General features: G+C 38.9%; 1 protein-coding gene across 4 annotated transcripts in view; it reads right to left on the bottom strand.

The window, feature by feature from the left end:
• The window catches only part of mcama (melanoma cell adhesion molecule a), a 50,326-nt gene that overhangs the window by 4,724 nt on the left and 27,793 nt on the right, over window positions 1-17,809 (bottom strand). For 2 of the 4 annotated variants that reach the window (XM_031747614.2, XM_031747615.2), the window contains exons 2-13: window positions 14,477-14,607; window positions 13,469-13,694; window positions 13,286-13,356; window positions 13,059-13,146; window positions 12,551-12,730; window positions 11,313-11,440; window positions 9,801-9,945; window positions 9,143-9,258; window positions 8,761-8,902; window positions 4,739-4,869; window positions 4,404-4,545; window positions 2,017-2,052 (exon numbers count right to left, since the gene is read on the bottom strand). In XM_031747614.2, the coding sequence (XP_031603474.1) occupies window positions 2,017-2,052; window positions 4,404-4,545; window positions 4,739-4,869; window positions 8,761-8,902; window positions 9,143-9,258; window positions 9,801-9,945; window positions 11,313-11,440; window positions 12,551-12,730; window positions 13,059-13,146; window positions 13,286-13,356; window positions 13,469-13,694; window positions 14,477-14,607 (1,536 nt within the window). The remainder of the gene's footprint in view (window positions 1-2,016; window positions 2,053-4,403; window positions 4,546-4,738; window positions 4,870-8,760; window positions 8,903-9,142; window positions 9,259-9,800; window positions 9,946-11,312; window positions 11,441-12,550; window positions 12,731-13,058; window positions 13,147-13,285; window positions 13,357-13,468; window positions 13,695-14,476; window positions 14,608-17,809) is intronic. The other 2 variants (XM_031747616.2, XM_031747617.2) reach the window with 1 other exon arrangement.

Below are 17,809 nucleotides of genomic sequence, written 5' to 3'. Positions count from 1 at the left end.
TTTTGACTCAATATGTCATTTCAAGTCCGAAATAGCATTCCTTGATGGCTTTTTCTCACCTCATAAGACTTGCCTGGTTGCATGCCATCATCAAAAAATGTCTCAGACACCTCCTGTAGAGGTAACTATCACAAATGTTGTTTTAAGTACTTTGGGGGGGGGGGGTTATGCTGGTCTGTCTGTGACCAATCCTGTCAATGCAATAGTGATGCAGTGATAAAACGTTACCGGTTTAGTAGCCGAAATAAACTAGAATGCAGGCAAGGTCCAATCAGTGGGCACTGGATAAAAGGCATCAGAAATAGAGGCGCCATGCCATCACTGGCATCCGTAGCCCCGTTAATGATTGTTGCTATTGTGAGTTACAAATACACTAAAATTAATGAGTAACTGATGTATAAACGTGTAGTACAAAAGCTTACATTCTTTCCTTTTAATCAAAAGTCTTTAAAAAACCTTTTGCAACATGTCATACAGCCACTGGTATATCTGTCTAGTATACCTGTGTCATTGTATTGTCCGGGTCTTCTATGACTACAAAACTAGCAACAAGGCCAGGTGGTTATAAACTGATCTGCATTTTCTGTTCTTTTATTAAAATAAACAGCAATTAAACGCTTCCACAGTCGTGTGTTCCCAAACGTAACTCCAAATTTCTGAGTTTAAATCCCAAATAAATCTTGTCGTTTGTACAAATTTCCTCAACTCTTCCACTCCTCCATAGTGTGACTGCACTGCTCTAAGCCTTCTGAATATATACTCTATGCAATAAAGATGACAGCTCTTTGTGTCACTTTTATTTCCAAACAACAACAACGACAACAACAACGACAACGTAAACACTACAAATTTAACCAAGTGGCTTCATAGCCTCTTTTATAGAATTTTTAACTTTTGCATGGGTGGGTGGGATGAGAGGCTATATAGCCTTTGGCACTAAACATAATTTTACACAAACAATGTGAATGAGACAGTCAGCGTGCAAAGACATGGACAGAGAGGTGACATGGGCAGAAGGATCAGAATAAAGTGATACTATTATCTTTTTATTCTGCTTTCCTGGAAAGATGCATCCAAAGACATCAAATGTAAGGGAGAACTACTATGAAGTTAGTTTTGAGGGCTTCTTCAGGTATTTTTATACCCGTGGACACACTTTGTCAACACAGAACAGAAGTCAGAATTCACAGGTCATGATATTTTTTTGCATTTCATCCACTGAAATATCCACAATGTCCTGAATCCATATAAAAATTGAGAAGCACACCAAACACGGTGCACAGTCGTAATTCACTCTAAAAATACACATAACTGCAGTATTTTGAGTCCAGCCAATCTCCCTGTGAGATAACTACAGCTCCCGCAGTAAATAAACGGGAAAGAATTTACTTCTTGTGAGCACTCTACCCTACATGGAGCACACACTGGGTTTTTTAGTGTTGTTTTGGTGGTTCCTTTGTATGCCCCATAGGGCCGATGAAGATTTAACAGTGACTGCTCAGATAACGTCAGAAAATTACCTTAATGCCCCTCTCCACAATTAAGTGCAAATTTTCCAGGTATGTAAAAATCTGCTGTAAAACAAGAGGGGTGTCTGGAAAAGTCAGTAAAAGTGAGACAGTGTCTGTTTTTAGTGTTTAATAAGTTATTTTATTTGCTTTAAAAATTCTGGTATAAATAAATAGTATTTGTACCACGGCAGAGTGTTTGGTCTAAGTACCATTCTAGCTTCTGCTGTGCTTGAATTTGCTGGTGTTACGATTTTTTAGTCTATATCAAACAGAATATTTAATGTGCCCACAGGCCATCCCAAAGATCTGCCAGCGAACCAAAGACAGGACTCGTATAGAGTCCCTGGAAAGGATTGATAAATAATGTATGGACTCATCCAACCCTTCACTGTCACACACAAAACTTAAGTCAAAAGCGTGAAAACTGAGACACAAGTTGATAGAAACTGAATGAAAGAAAAAGAGGCGTCTTTAACAAGAAGAGACTGAAGGGCAATAATCTTACCAGGAGTGAAGGGAGCAGTTGTGGTGACCCTGGGAACTGTGAACAAGTAGAACAAAACTTAGAGCGGGTAGCTGTTCATGTCTACCAGCATCCGCAGAACACACACAGACACTCAGATTTAACTGGATTCTACTTGCACTGTGTAACACAAGTTTCTGAAGCATGCAAAGCACTTTTCAAAGAATCAATAATGAGTGACTCAAAGATGTTCAAAAAGCTACTTTCGCATGCTCCCTTATTCACAAGGGGTCGCCACAGCGGGTAGCTCCACATATTTGATTTAGCAGAGTTTTACGCCAGATGCCCTTCTCGACACAAACCCCGAGGGATTTGTGTCTCCTCCTTGGACCGGAGCGGGGATTTTTCGCTTGTTAGATATTTGATCATTTAAACAAAGATCAGTTTATTAGCTGGAACAAGGGAAAGTTTCAGATATTGTTTAAAACATAACTACCAGTTATTGAGTTCAGCTTGGTAGCTGCAAGCTTCTTTCGTTTTACTCAACTGAATGTGCTTTTTTTCTTTTACTTCAATCTAAATCTGAGGTTTAATGCAGCAGCCTTCAAGCAATCACAAGACTTACAGAGATGTAAAAAAGAAAAAGGAAAAAGAAATACTTTGTTTTTTCAAAGATATGTTTGAAAATATCCATGATATCCAAGAATCCATGAGAACCTTTTATCAGTAATTATAGGGAGACGTGTAATTTTCTGAGAGGCCAAAATAGGTAAGAATCACTGCATTTACGTTATAAATTAAGGTGTGATGAATTTTCTGTGGTCTAAACCTCTTAACATTCATTACCTCTGACATTCATTAAAATTAAGTATTTTTTGTGTCACAAATGTCATGTAACATCCGCAAGTACCTGAAGGGGACACATTTTACTATCACAGAGACCGTCGAGGTGGACCGGACAATAAAACAAAAGAAAGCTTTATTCTGTCAAGGAATAGAGCTGCATCTATATTTTAAACCCTTTTGCTATCTGTGCATAGAAGTCTGACTTTGTTTATCTCTAATCTAGAACTAACCTGCTCTGGAGCAGATTAGTACAAGCCATCGGTCGGGAGCATGACCAGGAGCATGCTCAGCACATTTATTTGCAATATGAATTAATTGCTAAGGGTAAGATTATAAAAACCAAACTTCACGAGGCATTTCATGGAGGAAACTTTGTTAAAACCACGTGAGCAGTGGTGCGCACCACTCTAAGCCATTTTCAGTCATCACTCACCCTACTCGAGTCCTTCAAACTTAACATCCAGAGAGAGATTTAAAAAGAGGGAAGGAAGGGATGTGGGAAGCTCTGCCCAAGGAGATGACTTTAAAGGTGAGATTGGTCAAATTTAAAGCAGGTGTGGTCAATAAGTTCAATAAGTTTCAATAAGTTCATCAAATAAGAAAGACCCACACTGAGTTACAATTATAGTGCATGAGTAGTGATGTTTGGTTGAAATGTGACAATCAATTTTTGGTGTGTCCTCAAAGTGAATACCCTGAAAAATGCATTTAATCTATTTAATACTGAAAAGTCATCTATACATGTATACACACAAACATCACCACATATATTTGTACCACATTTTCTCTATATTGCTTATTTTGTTGTTTTTTTATTAATAATATTCATGTTGAAAGTCCAGCCTGTTTTTGAAAGTCGTGTATTTTGAATGAGCAAATGCGAAGGAAATCAGACACTAAAACTACGTTGTGCACTGGGACGTTACTAATGATTAAGAAAAAGTATGAAGAAGATGTTTGAGGGCTTGCTCCACATGTGAATTCACAAAGCATAATCAACACACCAGCAGTGCCTCTACAAAATGTTTCATTTCTCCGACTGCACGGATGACAAAAAATCCACATTATGAATACTGAGCAAATGAATTCTGATTAGATTAAGGAAAATAAATGTTTTCGGGAAAAAACATGTTTCCAGTCTTTCCTTTTGCACAGTTATTACAGAGCAGGCAGCTAGTAAATGGAAAATGTATTTGAAGATTTAATGTTAGAACCAGGGTGAGCTAATGATGTTCATTCATTTAGACTTGAAAAGCAAAATAAGTTTTAAGTTTCAGCACTGATGCTGCCTGGAAGAGATCAGAAAATTCTGTCCTCTTCATAGCTGTACTTTTTAACTCCCTTAATTAGCCAGGAGCCAAATATTGTGCAAGAGTTGTGGCACTGTGTGTAACAGTCCTGTCAAATGGGAACGCAAGCTGGAATTAAACGAGCTAAAAGATGAAAGAAAACTTGTAAAACTCTTTAGCACAGAGAGTATCCAAACTAGCATGTTGAAGCAAAGGTTAGCATTGGGAAAACATAAATGTAAATGAAGTCATAGTGTTATAGTGTTCTGGTGTAAGTGAGAGAGAGGCTCTTACTGGCTTTGATTTTGAAAATCTTGACGCCAGAGCCCCTGTCACTGGAAACGTTGCACTCAGCGGTGATGTCCGAGGTGACTTTGACCGATACCACGCTGTGAGTCATGTGCTCATGTGTTTTTTTATCCACTTCATGCCAGCTCTGTGGAGACACACAAACACACTAACTAAAGCTGGACCAAAGCTGTCTGAGAATACTGTAATAAATGCTAGCATCATCGTGACACGTAAACAATCACAACAAATCGAGCTAGCTTCGACTGAACAAGAACATTGTGGGATGAATGTCATCTCCCACTGTGAAGTAAATTTGAGCTGTGAGGCAGACTAAGTACCTGGCTGCCAGTGATGTTCCAGGAGATGCTTGGCAGTGGATTGCCCAGAGCCTCACAGCTCAGGTTCACCACCCTGCCTTCCACTTCATCTAGCTGGACCTCTTGCTCCGAACCCACCAGTTCAGGACCACCTAGAAGCACACATAAAGAAATGCAGATCATTACATGTCAGTGACAAAACTGTTTTCTTATCTATTATTGTTTCGTTTACCATTGATACAAGCATCTGTTTTTGTTACTGTACCTGTTTTCAGTATAAACACAGTACAGTGGTCCCTCGTTTATCGCAGTAGTTACATTCTAAAAATAACCCGGGATAGGTGAAATCTGCGAAGTAGCCAACTTTATTTTTTACAATTATGATAGATGTTTTAAGGCTGTAAAACCCCTCACTGCACACTTTATACACTTTTCTCAGACAGGCATGAACATTTTCACACTTTTCTCTCTTGTTTAAACTCTCAAAGTTCAAACCTTCAGTAAGTCCAGTATTATAGAATGAAACTAAGGCATCCGCGGTTGCCTTTGACGTTTCGTCGACATTGTTTTTGTTGGGGAGAAAACTTATAAACATACAGTACAGCACTTCAGAGTCACACTGCTATCGATTGAAGATTTATGTAAATTTGACAAGCTGAACGCATTCTGTACTGGACAGGAGACACAGCGCGAGATTGATTGACAATGGTCTACAGCCAATCAGGACACAGAACACAATGCGCTGTAAAAAAAACCCCAAAACATGCAAAATTGCACCAAAAAAATCTGCGAAACAGCGAGGCTGCGAAAGGTGAACTGCGTTATAGCGAGGGACCACTGTATAACATTAACTTGGTGCTTATCAGTGTTAATTTCTTTGACCAATAATTTTCATCATCAATTTCATAAAGGACCTTTTTTCCACCCCTTCCATAGGACTGAAAGTTGTATAAAAGTATACATGATAAGAGCTTTTGTAGTAAGTTTATGCACTAGTACTTCTCATTTTGGGTCTTCTTGAATAAATAAATAAAGTCTCTTTTGTAAATTGGTGATGCCATGTTTCAAAGTTGAGGATTCTGATATTTCACATTAAAAGTCCTGTGGTGGCTTTCAAGTGTCCAGTTTTTTCTCTTTTCTTGGAGGTCAAATGAAGTCTTTCTATTTTAAGCTCTAAGAATCACCATGAATCCCATCACTTGGCTGACATTTACTTTAATTACTTTTCAGGGCAAATCAGCTTGAGGGATGTAAAAACAGAGGGAGCAATTCATGACCAATAAAGAGAGTGCAACAAAAACATGTCCAAACATGTTGTTTTCACAATTCATTTTTTCCCTCCAGGTCACAGAGGTCCTCCTCTCAATAACTTCTCTCAGTGGCATATTATCACCTGAGAAACTAAAGGGCTTTGCTATTATTGCCCCCAGACTCTAGAGTAGTCTGCCAGCCCATGTAACAACCTGTGCAATCAATGACGCTTGTACGTCAGCTCTAAAACCTCAAAACTGCTTATTTTAGTCAAACGTTTGTTGTTCTTCAATTTCAACAGTTTTTTCACTACTATTAGAGTTTGTGTTTTTTTTAACCCTATGTCTAAATTTTATTTTGCCATGTTTATTATATTTTATTGCTGCTATTGTTCTTGTGTTATTGTAAGGTGACCTTGAGGGTCTTAAAGGCGCCTATAAATAAAATGTATTATTATTATTACTATTATTATTTTTAATTATGTATATATTTATTTTTATTTTTGACTCATTCTGAAATTGTTCTTTTTTTGGAGACCTAGAAAACACTTGGGGTCAACTAATAGTTTTTTTTAAAATGCATTAAATGAATAAAATTGACATGACTTGATATGTGAACTCTGAAGAATGCAAATCAAGTCTGAAGTTGTCAGAAGGCTCTTTTCTCAAATCCAACAGATGCAGGACACAGAACACAGAAAGCTTGATGCATTCTCACCGCTGAAAATACTTTTCAGCACAGGGTGGTGTCTGACTAGAGCATGCCAAAGGCACAACACATGACTGCTGTGAATTCTCCACATAATTATCTGCTCTACTCAAACAAATGGGGAAAATTCTTTAATGTGTTGTCTGAGTGATTTGCACATTTGCAATCTCGAATGGAGCTCCTCGGGGTCATTTCTCGAGTATTTTACAAATGGTGTGTAAAAGCACGCTGGTGTGCTGTGAAGTCCACATATGCCTTGATTCACAGGCACGGAGATAACAGTCCTGTTTTGGAAACCAAAAATATCCACATTAGGAGGTTGCAGGGATGGTGAAGTTGAAGTTGCACATTTGTCACCCAAGAGGTCACAGTTTGTAAAGTGCATAGTTTGCTAATTAAGTTGATTTTCACTCGCTTTAGTTCTGCTTTCAACTACGGGCTTACTGACTAACAGTTACCCTGCACAGTGAAAAACAAGTTGGAAGTAATGTACCCATCTCACTTTCCCACCAAAGGCTAAATGGTGTGTAAAAAGAAGGGACGCCAGTGGGTTTGAAAAAAGGATCTTTTGTCTTCTCTTGTCTCAGGATGAGAACAGGCTGGAAAATCATCCATTATTACAGCAATATATAACTGCACAAAATGCTAAGAAACAATTGCTAAATAACTACAGTAGCAGTTTGTACACTCTTTTCAAAAACCTTAAAACTCAACCTTTGAGTCAGTTCATGCAGTTGCAGGATGGTGGAAATGATGAGAGTGTGACACAGTCAAGGCCCATGAATAGCAGCAAGGTGGTTAAATGGGGGGAAATTATAACTTTTTTGTGTGGAGCAAACCACCATCTAAATAAAAGAAGAAAAAAGCACAGGAAGTCTTGCATAAGCTTGTCTTGTGACTTCAGCTGGATATCAACAGCCCTCAGTTCGAGCACTTCATCTGTCAGTAGACGTTCTCTAACACTAACATGGTGCCAACCAAGTGTGAAAGACGCCCTCAACCAAACATGTCTTTGATTTATCTTTATTACAATTTTCCAACCTCACCTAATTTCCACTCTAATATTGTTTATTTCCCATTGGTTTGTTGTTATTATTTATTTATTTTCGTCTTTTTAGTCACGTTTCATCGTATTCTTGGCTCTCCACTGGAATTGGGACCAACCCCAGTGGACCCAATCTGTGGACCGCACTAAACCATCCAACCAGTAGCAGCAACGGGCAGTGTGTTCAAAGATTTCACACAAACTCTTATCTTGAAGACCTAATAGTACGATATCACCCCAATAAAGGACTTTGCTCTTGGACTGCAGGCTTACTTGTGGTCACCAGGATATTTAAAAGTAGAATGGGAGGCAGAGCCTTCAGCTCTCAGGCCTTATACTGAACCCACCTTAGTTAACCTGCAATAGCCTTAAGCTTCTGGGAATTTCCCATGATGGACAAGTGTTTCTTCTTCACTCACCTCTTTTCACTCTATGCCTTTATACACTACTCTGTATTAGTTATTATGAATCTCTGGCTCTTTTCCACAGTGTGTCTTTTGTCTTGTCTCCCCCAACTCACTATCAACCAGGCAGAAGTCAGCCCCTCCATGAGCCTGGTTATACCAAATATTCACAAGGACTGTCTGATTGTTGTTGTTTACTCTGTATTATCGTAGGGTCTCTACACAACTGTCTCTCTCTCTCTCTCCCTATACATATATATATATGTATATCAAAAAAAGGTCACTAGGTCAGTTTTTATTGTGTCTGGTTTGGGTGAGGTTATCTGTTTTAAGTCAAATTAAGGTGCAGCTCAAACCCGATACCCAACTTTGAGCTTTTTAACCACACCAACTTAAAGATGTGCTGTTTGAGCTTTAGCTGCCGTAGCCGCTGGCACCAGACTGTCCCTGGTGATCAGCAGAAGAAAATGGACGGATGGATGGATGGATGGTGTTTTTTCTTTATGTGCCAAGTTGAAAAGTGCAAAAAAGGAAAAAGATTTCCTTTAAGACCACCTATGTGCTAAATGTACAAACCTGTTATGTGCAAGTAAAAGGGATGGGAAGTTGCTCAAGCGGTGCAGGGGATTACTAACCTTGGACGATGATTTTAACAAAACCGTTGGTTTTCAGGTTAGGCAGGGAGGGGACCGTCACCTCACATTTATACACCCCACTTCTTTCATAGGTGGCATTCTGCAGGTGCAACGTGTTCCCTCGACCCACCTCCTTCCCATCCTATACATATCCACAGAAAAGATGCACAAACATACAGGCTATGATAGCTGGTCAATCCACTGTGGCTACTACAGAAACATCATCTCATCTATTAAATAGACTGGAACAGTCGCAGAAATGTATCTTCCCTTCAAGGAGAACTAGAACAGCAGTGACGTTTACTTACTTCTGTTTCTTTCTTTTTTACTCTGATCAAAGGAAGCAGCTGTAAACTCAGTGTTGTGTTTTAAAGGTTCATACCTTGTACCAGACAGTAGATGTTGAGCGGGAGGACAGAGCATTGCAGGTTGCAGTCAGATCTTCTCCTTTGTGCATTAACTCTTCATCTTTTGGTACCACAACAGCTGTATCCAAATCTGGACACAAGAAAAAGAGACAAAACAAGATACGTGAAAACAGTTTAAAACAGGCTGTAATTAACAGAGTAAAAGAATCTGTGAATTAAACTTGGTTTTGAACCAAAAAATATGCAAGCCAAGCTTGCCAATTAACAGAAATGCAAAACTCAAAAGTCTGCAAAGACAGGCCGGGATTACATCCATTGAGCTGTTGGGCAGCTTTGAAGGTTTAACAGTAACAGCAGCTTAACATCCCCCCCAAAAAACCCCAAAACAGCAATGAAGAAACCAAGTAGAACAAAACACCCAGAATTAAAACTAAAAGCCTTTTTTCTAGCAGAAGCAGAAAGATTTATTTTGTGGTAAATACAGGATATGTCGAGTTTAAATCAACATCAGAGCTTCTTATTATAATATAAGTAAAAAATATTTAAAAATAGGGAAAGAAAGTCTTCACGTTTAGAGGTAAACCTGAGAATTATTATTTAACTTTCATTTGTACAAAGCTGTTTCCTCCCATATGTAAGTATGTATGCCATGCATATCGAGTTGCTCCTTACAATGCACTTTGAGCTCCACTTCTCCTTTGACTTCCATGATGCCGTCGCCTTTCAGAGGGTGGCATTGGTAGGTGCCGCTATCTTTCCGTGACACTGATGACAGGATCAACACATCCCTACTGCTCTCGAAATTCACATCAGGCTCCTGCAACAAATACTTTCATTTTAATTTTCATCTAAATACATTTTACTTTGGTGTAAAAGCAATAACAGGTAATAATAGTTTGCCTTTGACTTCACTATAACATATTTGGGCTTGATAAAAAAAAAAGATAAATACCTAATTGAAAATATTATTGGCAGGAAGCAAAAAAGCAGTAATTGACTTTTATCTATCAAAAACAGAATCTGTGGTTGGCAAAGAGTTTCCTCAATCCTCTAGTGACTCAAGTAATCTTTTGTGTCCTCTTAGAGAACGACCAAAGACAGAATCAAAATTAGTAACTTTAAACATAAATGTGGCAAATATTTGATGAATTAAAAGCAGATCCTTTCTTGTAACCTGCTATCTTAGACTGACAGTCACTTACAACAACGAGTTGGATTTTTTTGTCCAACTTTACCAAAATCTTCTGAAGGGACAACAACAAAATCACCCAACATTTATGTGTGAGTCCATTAATAATAAGCACATATGGCCAGACAACCAAGTGTACGTACAAGAAAGCAAAACTAAAAGACACATAATGTCTGTTGCATTATTCATTACAGTGCAAAAACTTACTGTATACAGCTATGATACAACTGTTAAAATATCATGAAAGGCTTAATGAACATTAAAAAGTGATGGGGTGAGTTATTTACATTTTTCAAGATCTGTTTATCTGAAATTCCAGAAATTGGCTACAGTCAAGAGCACAAATTTTTGGTTCACCTTCTTAAATACAAGGATCTTGTAACAAAAAAGTGGTCTATTTTTCATTCATTTTACAGTTCTGTTTATATTTCACTGGACCTTCCACACTTCAAACGGCTTGACTGACATCATGTTTTTACCATCTTGTCTGAGTTTTTAGCTTTTACTGTGTGAATAAATCATGTAACCTCGATGATGGCTTAACAAAATGAAGAACTTTTCTTTATTTTCTCAGAAAAAAAATCTTCTCCAATTACTCTTTATATGTCTAAGTCAACAACCGCGAATAAAAAGCCCTGACAGCCAAGATAAGAAAAGTTGACAAAAGTGGACAATACAAAAATTCAGCTCACTGCCACTTCAACTTTTCTTAATTCGGCTGAGCTGAGGTTTCGCATTGTCTATACGTACAATGAGTGCGTGTCTGACATGGGAATGAGTCCTACCCATGAGCCCTGTCATTGTGGCCTCTGGTCTCAGACCCCAGCCTGGACCTGCAGGGTCAGAGCTGACAGAGTCTTCATAGACCTTGCACACTCATGTCTACATGGGTCCCTGTGAGCTCTGCATATCAAAAACATTCCCTACATGTCTCTTGTGTGTCACCCATTCTCTCTCTGGGACTTGTAGGGTGAGAAAAGGCCGTCCATTCTTACTTCTACTTTGTTGAAAATGAAGTGCGGTGGGGGGTTGCCATCACCCTGGCAACGCAGCTCCACAGTATCCCCCTCTTTGACCAAGCCCTGGGGCGACTCCTTCCAAAGCTCCACCATGGTGGTGGGGTCTGTATGCACACACAAAATCAAATTAAGCAGGCTTATTCAGCGAGCTGTTAAAGTCACTTTACAACGCCATTTCCATATTGCTGACAGCACAGACTGCATTTGGCTCTGCCTGCCAATGAAGGAAAGAGGAGATAATGAGGCTGTTAAAATTCTTATAGGTGACAGAAAATGAAATGATATTTGTTTTGATATTTATTTTTAGTGAAACAAGGTCATTTTATGAGTTGAGGACATTTTAAAAAAGTTGAGGCTAAAAGAAGAAGCTACTGTACTACTACTGTAAACACCATCTTAGGATAAGTTGCTGGTATGGACAGATGCTGTGAAAGACGAGTGACTTATTTTGGGATGTGTGTGATATGGTCTCTGTTTTGATGGGTTTTGTTTTTCATTCTTACAGAATAAACTAAACCAGAATGGTTAAAAATGGTGAGCAATAATAGCTGTAGCTTCAAAAACACCTTTTTTGTACATTTCGATACAACAAGCATAAACGTTAACAAGTAATCACCGCCGCTGCTTTGATGTGTGTCTTATGAATATTCCACCGACTGTGAGCAAGTTCAAACGAATTAGCATCTATTACAGCAAAATGAAACACAAGCAGCTTCCTTTGAGGATGAAGCCCGTTACCCAAATACAAAACAAAGGAAAAGGATTTCATATATATCCAAGGTGTTAATATTTCTGTTACGTTATGCTCTGTTATGACACTACATATAAAAAAGTGATAATCAATTAACAACAAATGGTATAAAACAGACCAGAATGTTAGTTACAGTTTAGCTCATGATACATCACAACTCACAGGTTAATGTGATGTTTGAATACTAGAAATAAGGTTGTGAAATGTCTTTTAACAAACTAACCTGTACATAAACGAATGCCCACAAACCCAGTTAACCTGAATAAACTAAAAGTTTATAAAGAAAGGCCAAAACTACCCTAACTTGATGAAAGACTGATAAAGTCATACAGAAATAATTGCTTGACGTTATTGCTTCTAAAGATGGTTCTATAAGCTACTGAATCTTGGGTTATATATTTACTTAGTGCACTTAGTTTCTTAAGTTTACATGACAATATAAAAACCCTCAGTGTTAACTCACAGTGGACAGTGATGTTGACGCTTGGGGACTTGATTGTCCTGATACCGTGCGGGACAAAGAAGCTGACTTCACAGGAGAAACGAGCATCCTTGTCCTCCTTTTCCACCTTGTATTCCAGAGTGCTCTGGACGCTGTAGAGGTCACTGGACATCCGAGAGCTCAGGATCACTATGTTTACACCTGGAAATTGGACAAGACTAAATGTGAACATGCATTGACCAACACCATTATGTGATTTAATTGCAATATGCACTATGCAGTTCTCTCTAAATCACATCTTAAATAAAACATCATGCAATCAGCTGATATACTGATCCACTATGACAGCATTCTTTTAGATAACTACACGTATGCATTTTATCATTTCCTAGCTGGTATATGCAAAAAGGATTTTCTGTTCTAGTCCTGTGGGGTGTGTCTGAGAAAACTATAATAAAACAGGAGAAAAGTGAATTTTAAACAAAGGGAGGTTTATTTCTTATTTGATCCATCTGCAGTTTGTACTCACGTCCTGATTCGTTCATCAGTGGCTCGCCGTCCCTGTACCAGGTGATGTTAGGTTTAGGAAAGCCGTTTCGTGTCTCACATGATGCAACCTGGGTTAAAGGTCACAAAGAGAAATCTTTGCTATCTTTAACTTGGTAATTTATTTGTTTTAGTGACTTTCAGATGTCTCCTTCACATTGCCATCTCAAAGAATATTTATTTGTCAGCGTCTAAAATTGAGTGGCTCACCTTAGATGGTGTGTCTTTAGTCACAGATATTCCAGTAGTGACACTCTCAATCTCTGGAACATCTGGAGGAGCTGAATAAGAAAAAAAAATAATTGTAGTGATTTATAATAAATAAAGATAGAGCTCACTGACATTCTTAAATGTTCCTTTAGATTGATTTGCTTGTTTTCTGTGCCTTCTTACCAAATACTCTGAGGTGTGTCTTGCGCACCCCGCTCCCAGCAGCCAGCCCATTAACATGGCAGTAGAATTCCCTCTCGTCAGACAGTCTGACGTCCCGGATTGAGAGTATTGTTCCATTTTTGTCTGTAACCACGTTAATGCGGTCGGTGTAATCTGTGCCGGTATCAATCAGTTCTTGATTGGCATCAGCGTAATAGATCCGTGACCGTGAGCCACCATGTCCAGCCTAGTAGAGAAGGACATACAGTAAGAACATGGCATATTTAAAGTTCAATCACTCTTTTTCAGTCAACTCAGTTTTTCCTATACAGAAAAACAGTTTGTAAATGGGCAATTCCCTGGCTTTTATTTTGAAAGTTTAGCTGTTGCTAACCTACTATTCCTACTGGCTGGCTCATGTCCGTCCCTCTGAGCTAGAAAATCATAAAAAGCACTGGCGTCTGAAACAAAACATCCAAAATGGCCGAGTTGGAGTTCATCCTCGCCCCCCAACCAGCCATGGCAGATGGTTGCAGCTCCTTGAACCTGGTTCTGCCTGTTTAAAAGCAAGTTTTTCCTTCCCACTGTCACCAAGTTCTTGCTCATAAGGAGTCTGATCAGCGGGTTTTCTTAATTTACCTTAATTTAACTTACCTCAAGTTCCTTGAGCCAACCTTTGCTGTGATTTGGTGGTATAAATAAAACAGAATTGAATAGAACTCACTTAAGAAACTTGGATTTTTTTTTTTAAAAGTGCACAGGTGAACCCTATTTATATAAGAAACCCTGCTCTGTGACCAGATCTGCATGCACCAAATCTAAATCTAAAATGAACAAGAGCCTCAAAGACTTAGGATTGCATGTTACTTCACAAATATAGCAGAAGGAAATCACTGGAAATGACACAAAAGTTTGATGTTGCAACAAAAATGGAGCTCAGGACTCCCTAATGGTGAGGTAATTGCTTGACTTTAAGACTTCATATAACAGCAGTTGATAGTTTCAGACTGAGCGTCAATTTTCACTCACCACAAACCACTGGATCAAAAATCTGGGCTTGCTGTCACTGTTTGTAGAGGTGTACTGGCAAAGGATCTCAGCCATGTCACCGTTGTACACATCAACGGTCTCATTCATAAACAGCTCTACCTTGGCCAACACTGAAAAAGACAGAAATACATGCGCATAAATCAACTTTATGCTTCCTGTAAGCACTACATGGTTATCAAACATTATTCAGGAATTGCGTAAATCCAGACAGCATTGTCCAGTGAAATTGACTGGATGTATTCATCCTTACCAAACTTTAATTCTTAAAATATGTTTTACTTCTTAAAGCATTGCGCCTGACAGGTGATTGACTGTCTTCTCAAGCCAAACTGAAGCTAGGCTGCCCTGTTAGCACAACAAAGAAGAAAAGGCTTCCTGTCCACATGGCATAATTTTAATCTTCCTTCTGCCTGACTGACTGTAACAAAAAAAACCACAAAAACATCTTGGCCAGAAATGTAGTTCCCTAGGCGCCGTTGGGGGAATGCAGGCAAGAAAAAGACTAGCCAGTTTGACACTGTGCTGTTGATTCAGAGAGCCAAGAGCTTTTTCAGCCATGTTGGACTTGGCTGCTGTTCTAGAGGGGCCCACTCACACAGTGATGAAAAAACAGAAGGATGGCACAATAACGTGTATTTTCTCTGCTTAATCTTGTTTGGAGTTACTTTGCAAAATAGCACAAGATACCCCCACCTTCCCACCACCCCTCACCTTCTTACACTGTCAGGTGTCACCATGCGATAACCATTACAGTAACTCGTATATTTTCATTCACAAGTCAAGCAATCACAGAACAGAACAGATAGAACGTGTATGAACAGTTGCACTTGTGTACCCAGACAGCAAATACCAACCTCTCTTTCACACTGATTTAGCTTAAGCCAACTTTTGTATTGAGCAGTTAGCTGCAGAAATAGCCCGATCTGTGGGATGTGTCATCATCCACCGCAATTTCTTTAGCCACAGCAACACAATCTTGATTCGTAATCTGCCCTACTTCCAGATATTCCTCTGACTTTGTGTACTTCCACAAAATGAATATCAAGTTAAAGATTTGCTGTTTTTACACACTGAATGCGAGGTCAGCCAAATTTAAATCAAGTTAGTTTGTAGAGTTTTACGGGCCGATTCCCAGAGCAGTTTCAACCCATCTTATAAGATTTATTTAGTCCAGGGAATTATTCATAGATATTCCTTTAAGTCTATTAATAATTACTACATACAGATGGGGGGAAACAAACTGCATTGCAATTCCTTGTACCAGTGGCTTTTAAAAAGAAAATAAAAACAATGAGTCAGAGCTACACCATGGATCCCCTCAAGTATGTTTTCAGCGTTGGTTGAAATAGATCAAGCATGAAAGGAGCATTAAGAGTCCAGTTGCCACCCTGCTGCCCCCATTCTGCCGGCTGCTCCCCATCACCATCTTGTCAAGCCCCCCTTCCTCGGCACCAATCATTTTCGCAACTCATTTTTTCTTTCTGTCCCTCCCTCCTCTGCGTGGGGCTATGCTCAGCCAACCATTCCTTTAAGACAACGGGTGAACTATTGTTCCCCCACCTGGGTGGACCAAATCCCCCCTTGCACACATAAATAAAAATCCCACACACCAGTCAGCCAAAAAGTGTTATTTTCATCCAAAGCAAAGGTTAGCAACAGTTCATCATGTACTGAATACATTGTTTACTGTGACAAAGATGACGTGAAATGGCTTTGAGACAAGAAACAGATTACGGGCACTGAAGAGCAAAATATGTCACAGAAGTCAGTGTAAAAAATGTTGTGTCTCTTTGGGGCCATGCTGCTAACTTTTCAGCTAATCCGATTAGCACTGGGGGGGTTGGTGGGGATTTAGATTTGCAAGCCAACCTGGGACCAGTCTTATCTGTTCCTGTTGTGACTTTATGCAGCATGGACTAAAGGACAAGCACACATGACCCATGATCTATGGAGCCTGACAACCGAAACTGCTGCCTGTGGGTGTGAATGCGCATACATTTGTGGCAGTCTGCTGTCTGTGTCTGGATGATATAGAGCTAATTCATTCAGGAAAAAAAACACACTACTCCAGAATATTTGGATGTGTTGACAGCATGAGGGCTCTGAGTGGACCTTAACTGAGTGGCCTGTCAAGAGGACAACATAGGAGGACTGGAAGAAAGACCAGTTACAATGCAAAATTATAAAATAAAATATAAAATATTAAACATAATCCATTATTCAGTCAATTTCCCATAGTGACAGCAGTAAAGCAAATGAAACCACCATGCTAGAAACAAAGAACCAGGCGTGGCTGAAACATGAAGCCAAACAAACCAAGTGACTAAAACTGCACTTTCTCAAATGATCATAGTTCAGGCTTGATGGAAAGAAGAGTTCATCTAAGGAAGCGCTGACTGAGATATTCTGGATTATTTTTAATACCAATGTTTAAAATAACAACTTTAAAAAAAGTTCATTCAAATGAATTGAATTTTATTTATATAGCAACAACAGTCACCTCAAGGTGCCTAAGGTAAAGAGCCTACAATAATACAGAGAAAATTCATATTTCTAATACTAATATTTATTTGTTTAGCAATAAGTCTTCATTATAAAAACTTGATTTTCCTCTTTTGTTTAAATATCACTGAGAATATTGTCTGAACATGTGGCTGTTTTAGTTTTCAAAACCCTTTTTCCAATGTCTTTGCATTCAAAGACCAAAAACAATCACAGTTGTTCTTTGCAGATATGTTGGTGTCCTCCATGAAAACTACCAGAGGGTGTAGCAATCTGCGAGCAACCAAAGCAATCACTAAGTTTTTGGTGCAGCATCTTTTTGTGACCAATTTTGCATCAACCACTCACCAACCGGTCAGGGAAAATACATCACTGTGTCATGTAAATGCCTTCAATACAAGTGTCTATGTAGCGTGTTTTGATGTTTTCACTTAATTGTCTTACACCGGGGAAGACAATTAATTTTCTTAATTAACATCTCAAATGATAAAGGCTGCTGTGTGAAGTATGCACACATTTATTAACTGCCTTGATACAATATTACCCAGACTAGAGATGTTTAGTCCGTTCTGTTGATCCAGTCTGGAATTGAATTTGTTAGAAAGTTTCAGTGGTTTGCTCTCAATGTTCAGCTCAGTGATTCCTTCACATTCATTTAAGAAATTGCTTTACTTATTCTCTTATATATCTTGGCATCTAGACGCTGAATTAGCATTGAACTGTATACAGATGTTTATGATTCCCACTAAACTGAGCACAGTGAGGTTCAAACACTGATGTCCTCTTTGGGATAAATAGCAATTTTCATTT

The sequence above is a fragment of the Oreochromis aureus genome, linkage group 10, assembly GCF_013358895.1.
Source record: "Oreochromis aureus strain Israel breed Guangdong linkage group 10, ZZ_aureus, whole genome shotgun sequence".
Lineage (NCBI taxonomy): Eukaryota > Metazoa > Chordata > Actinopteri > Cichliformes > Cichlidae > Oreochromis > Oreochromis aureus.
This window is presented reverse-complemented; position numbering and strand designations above follow the sequence as displayed.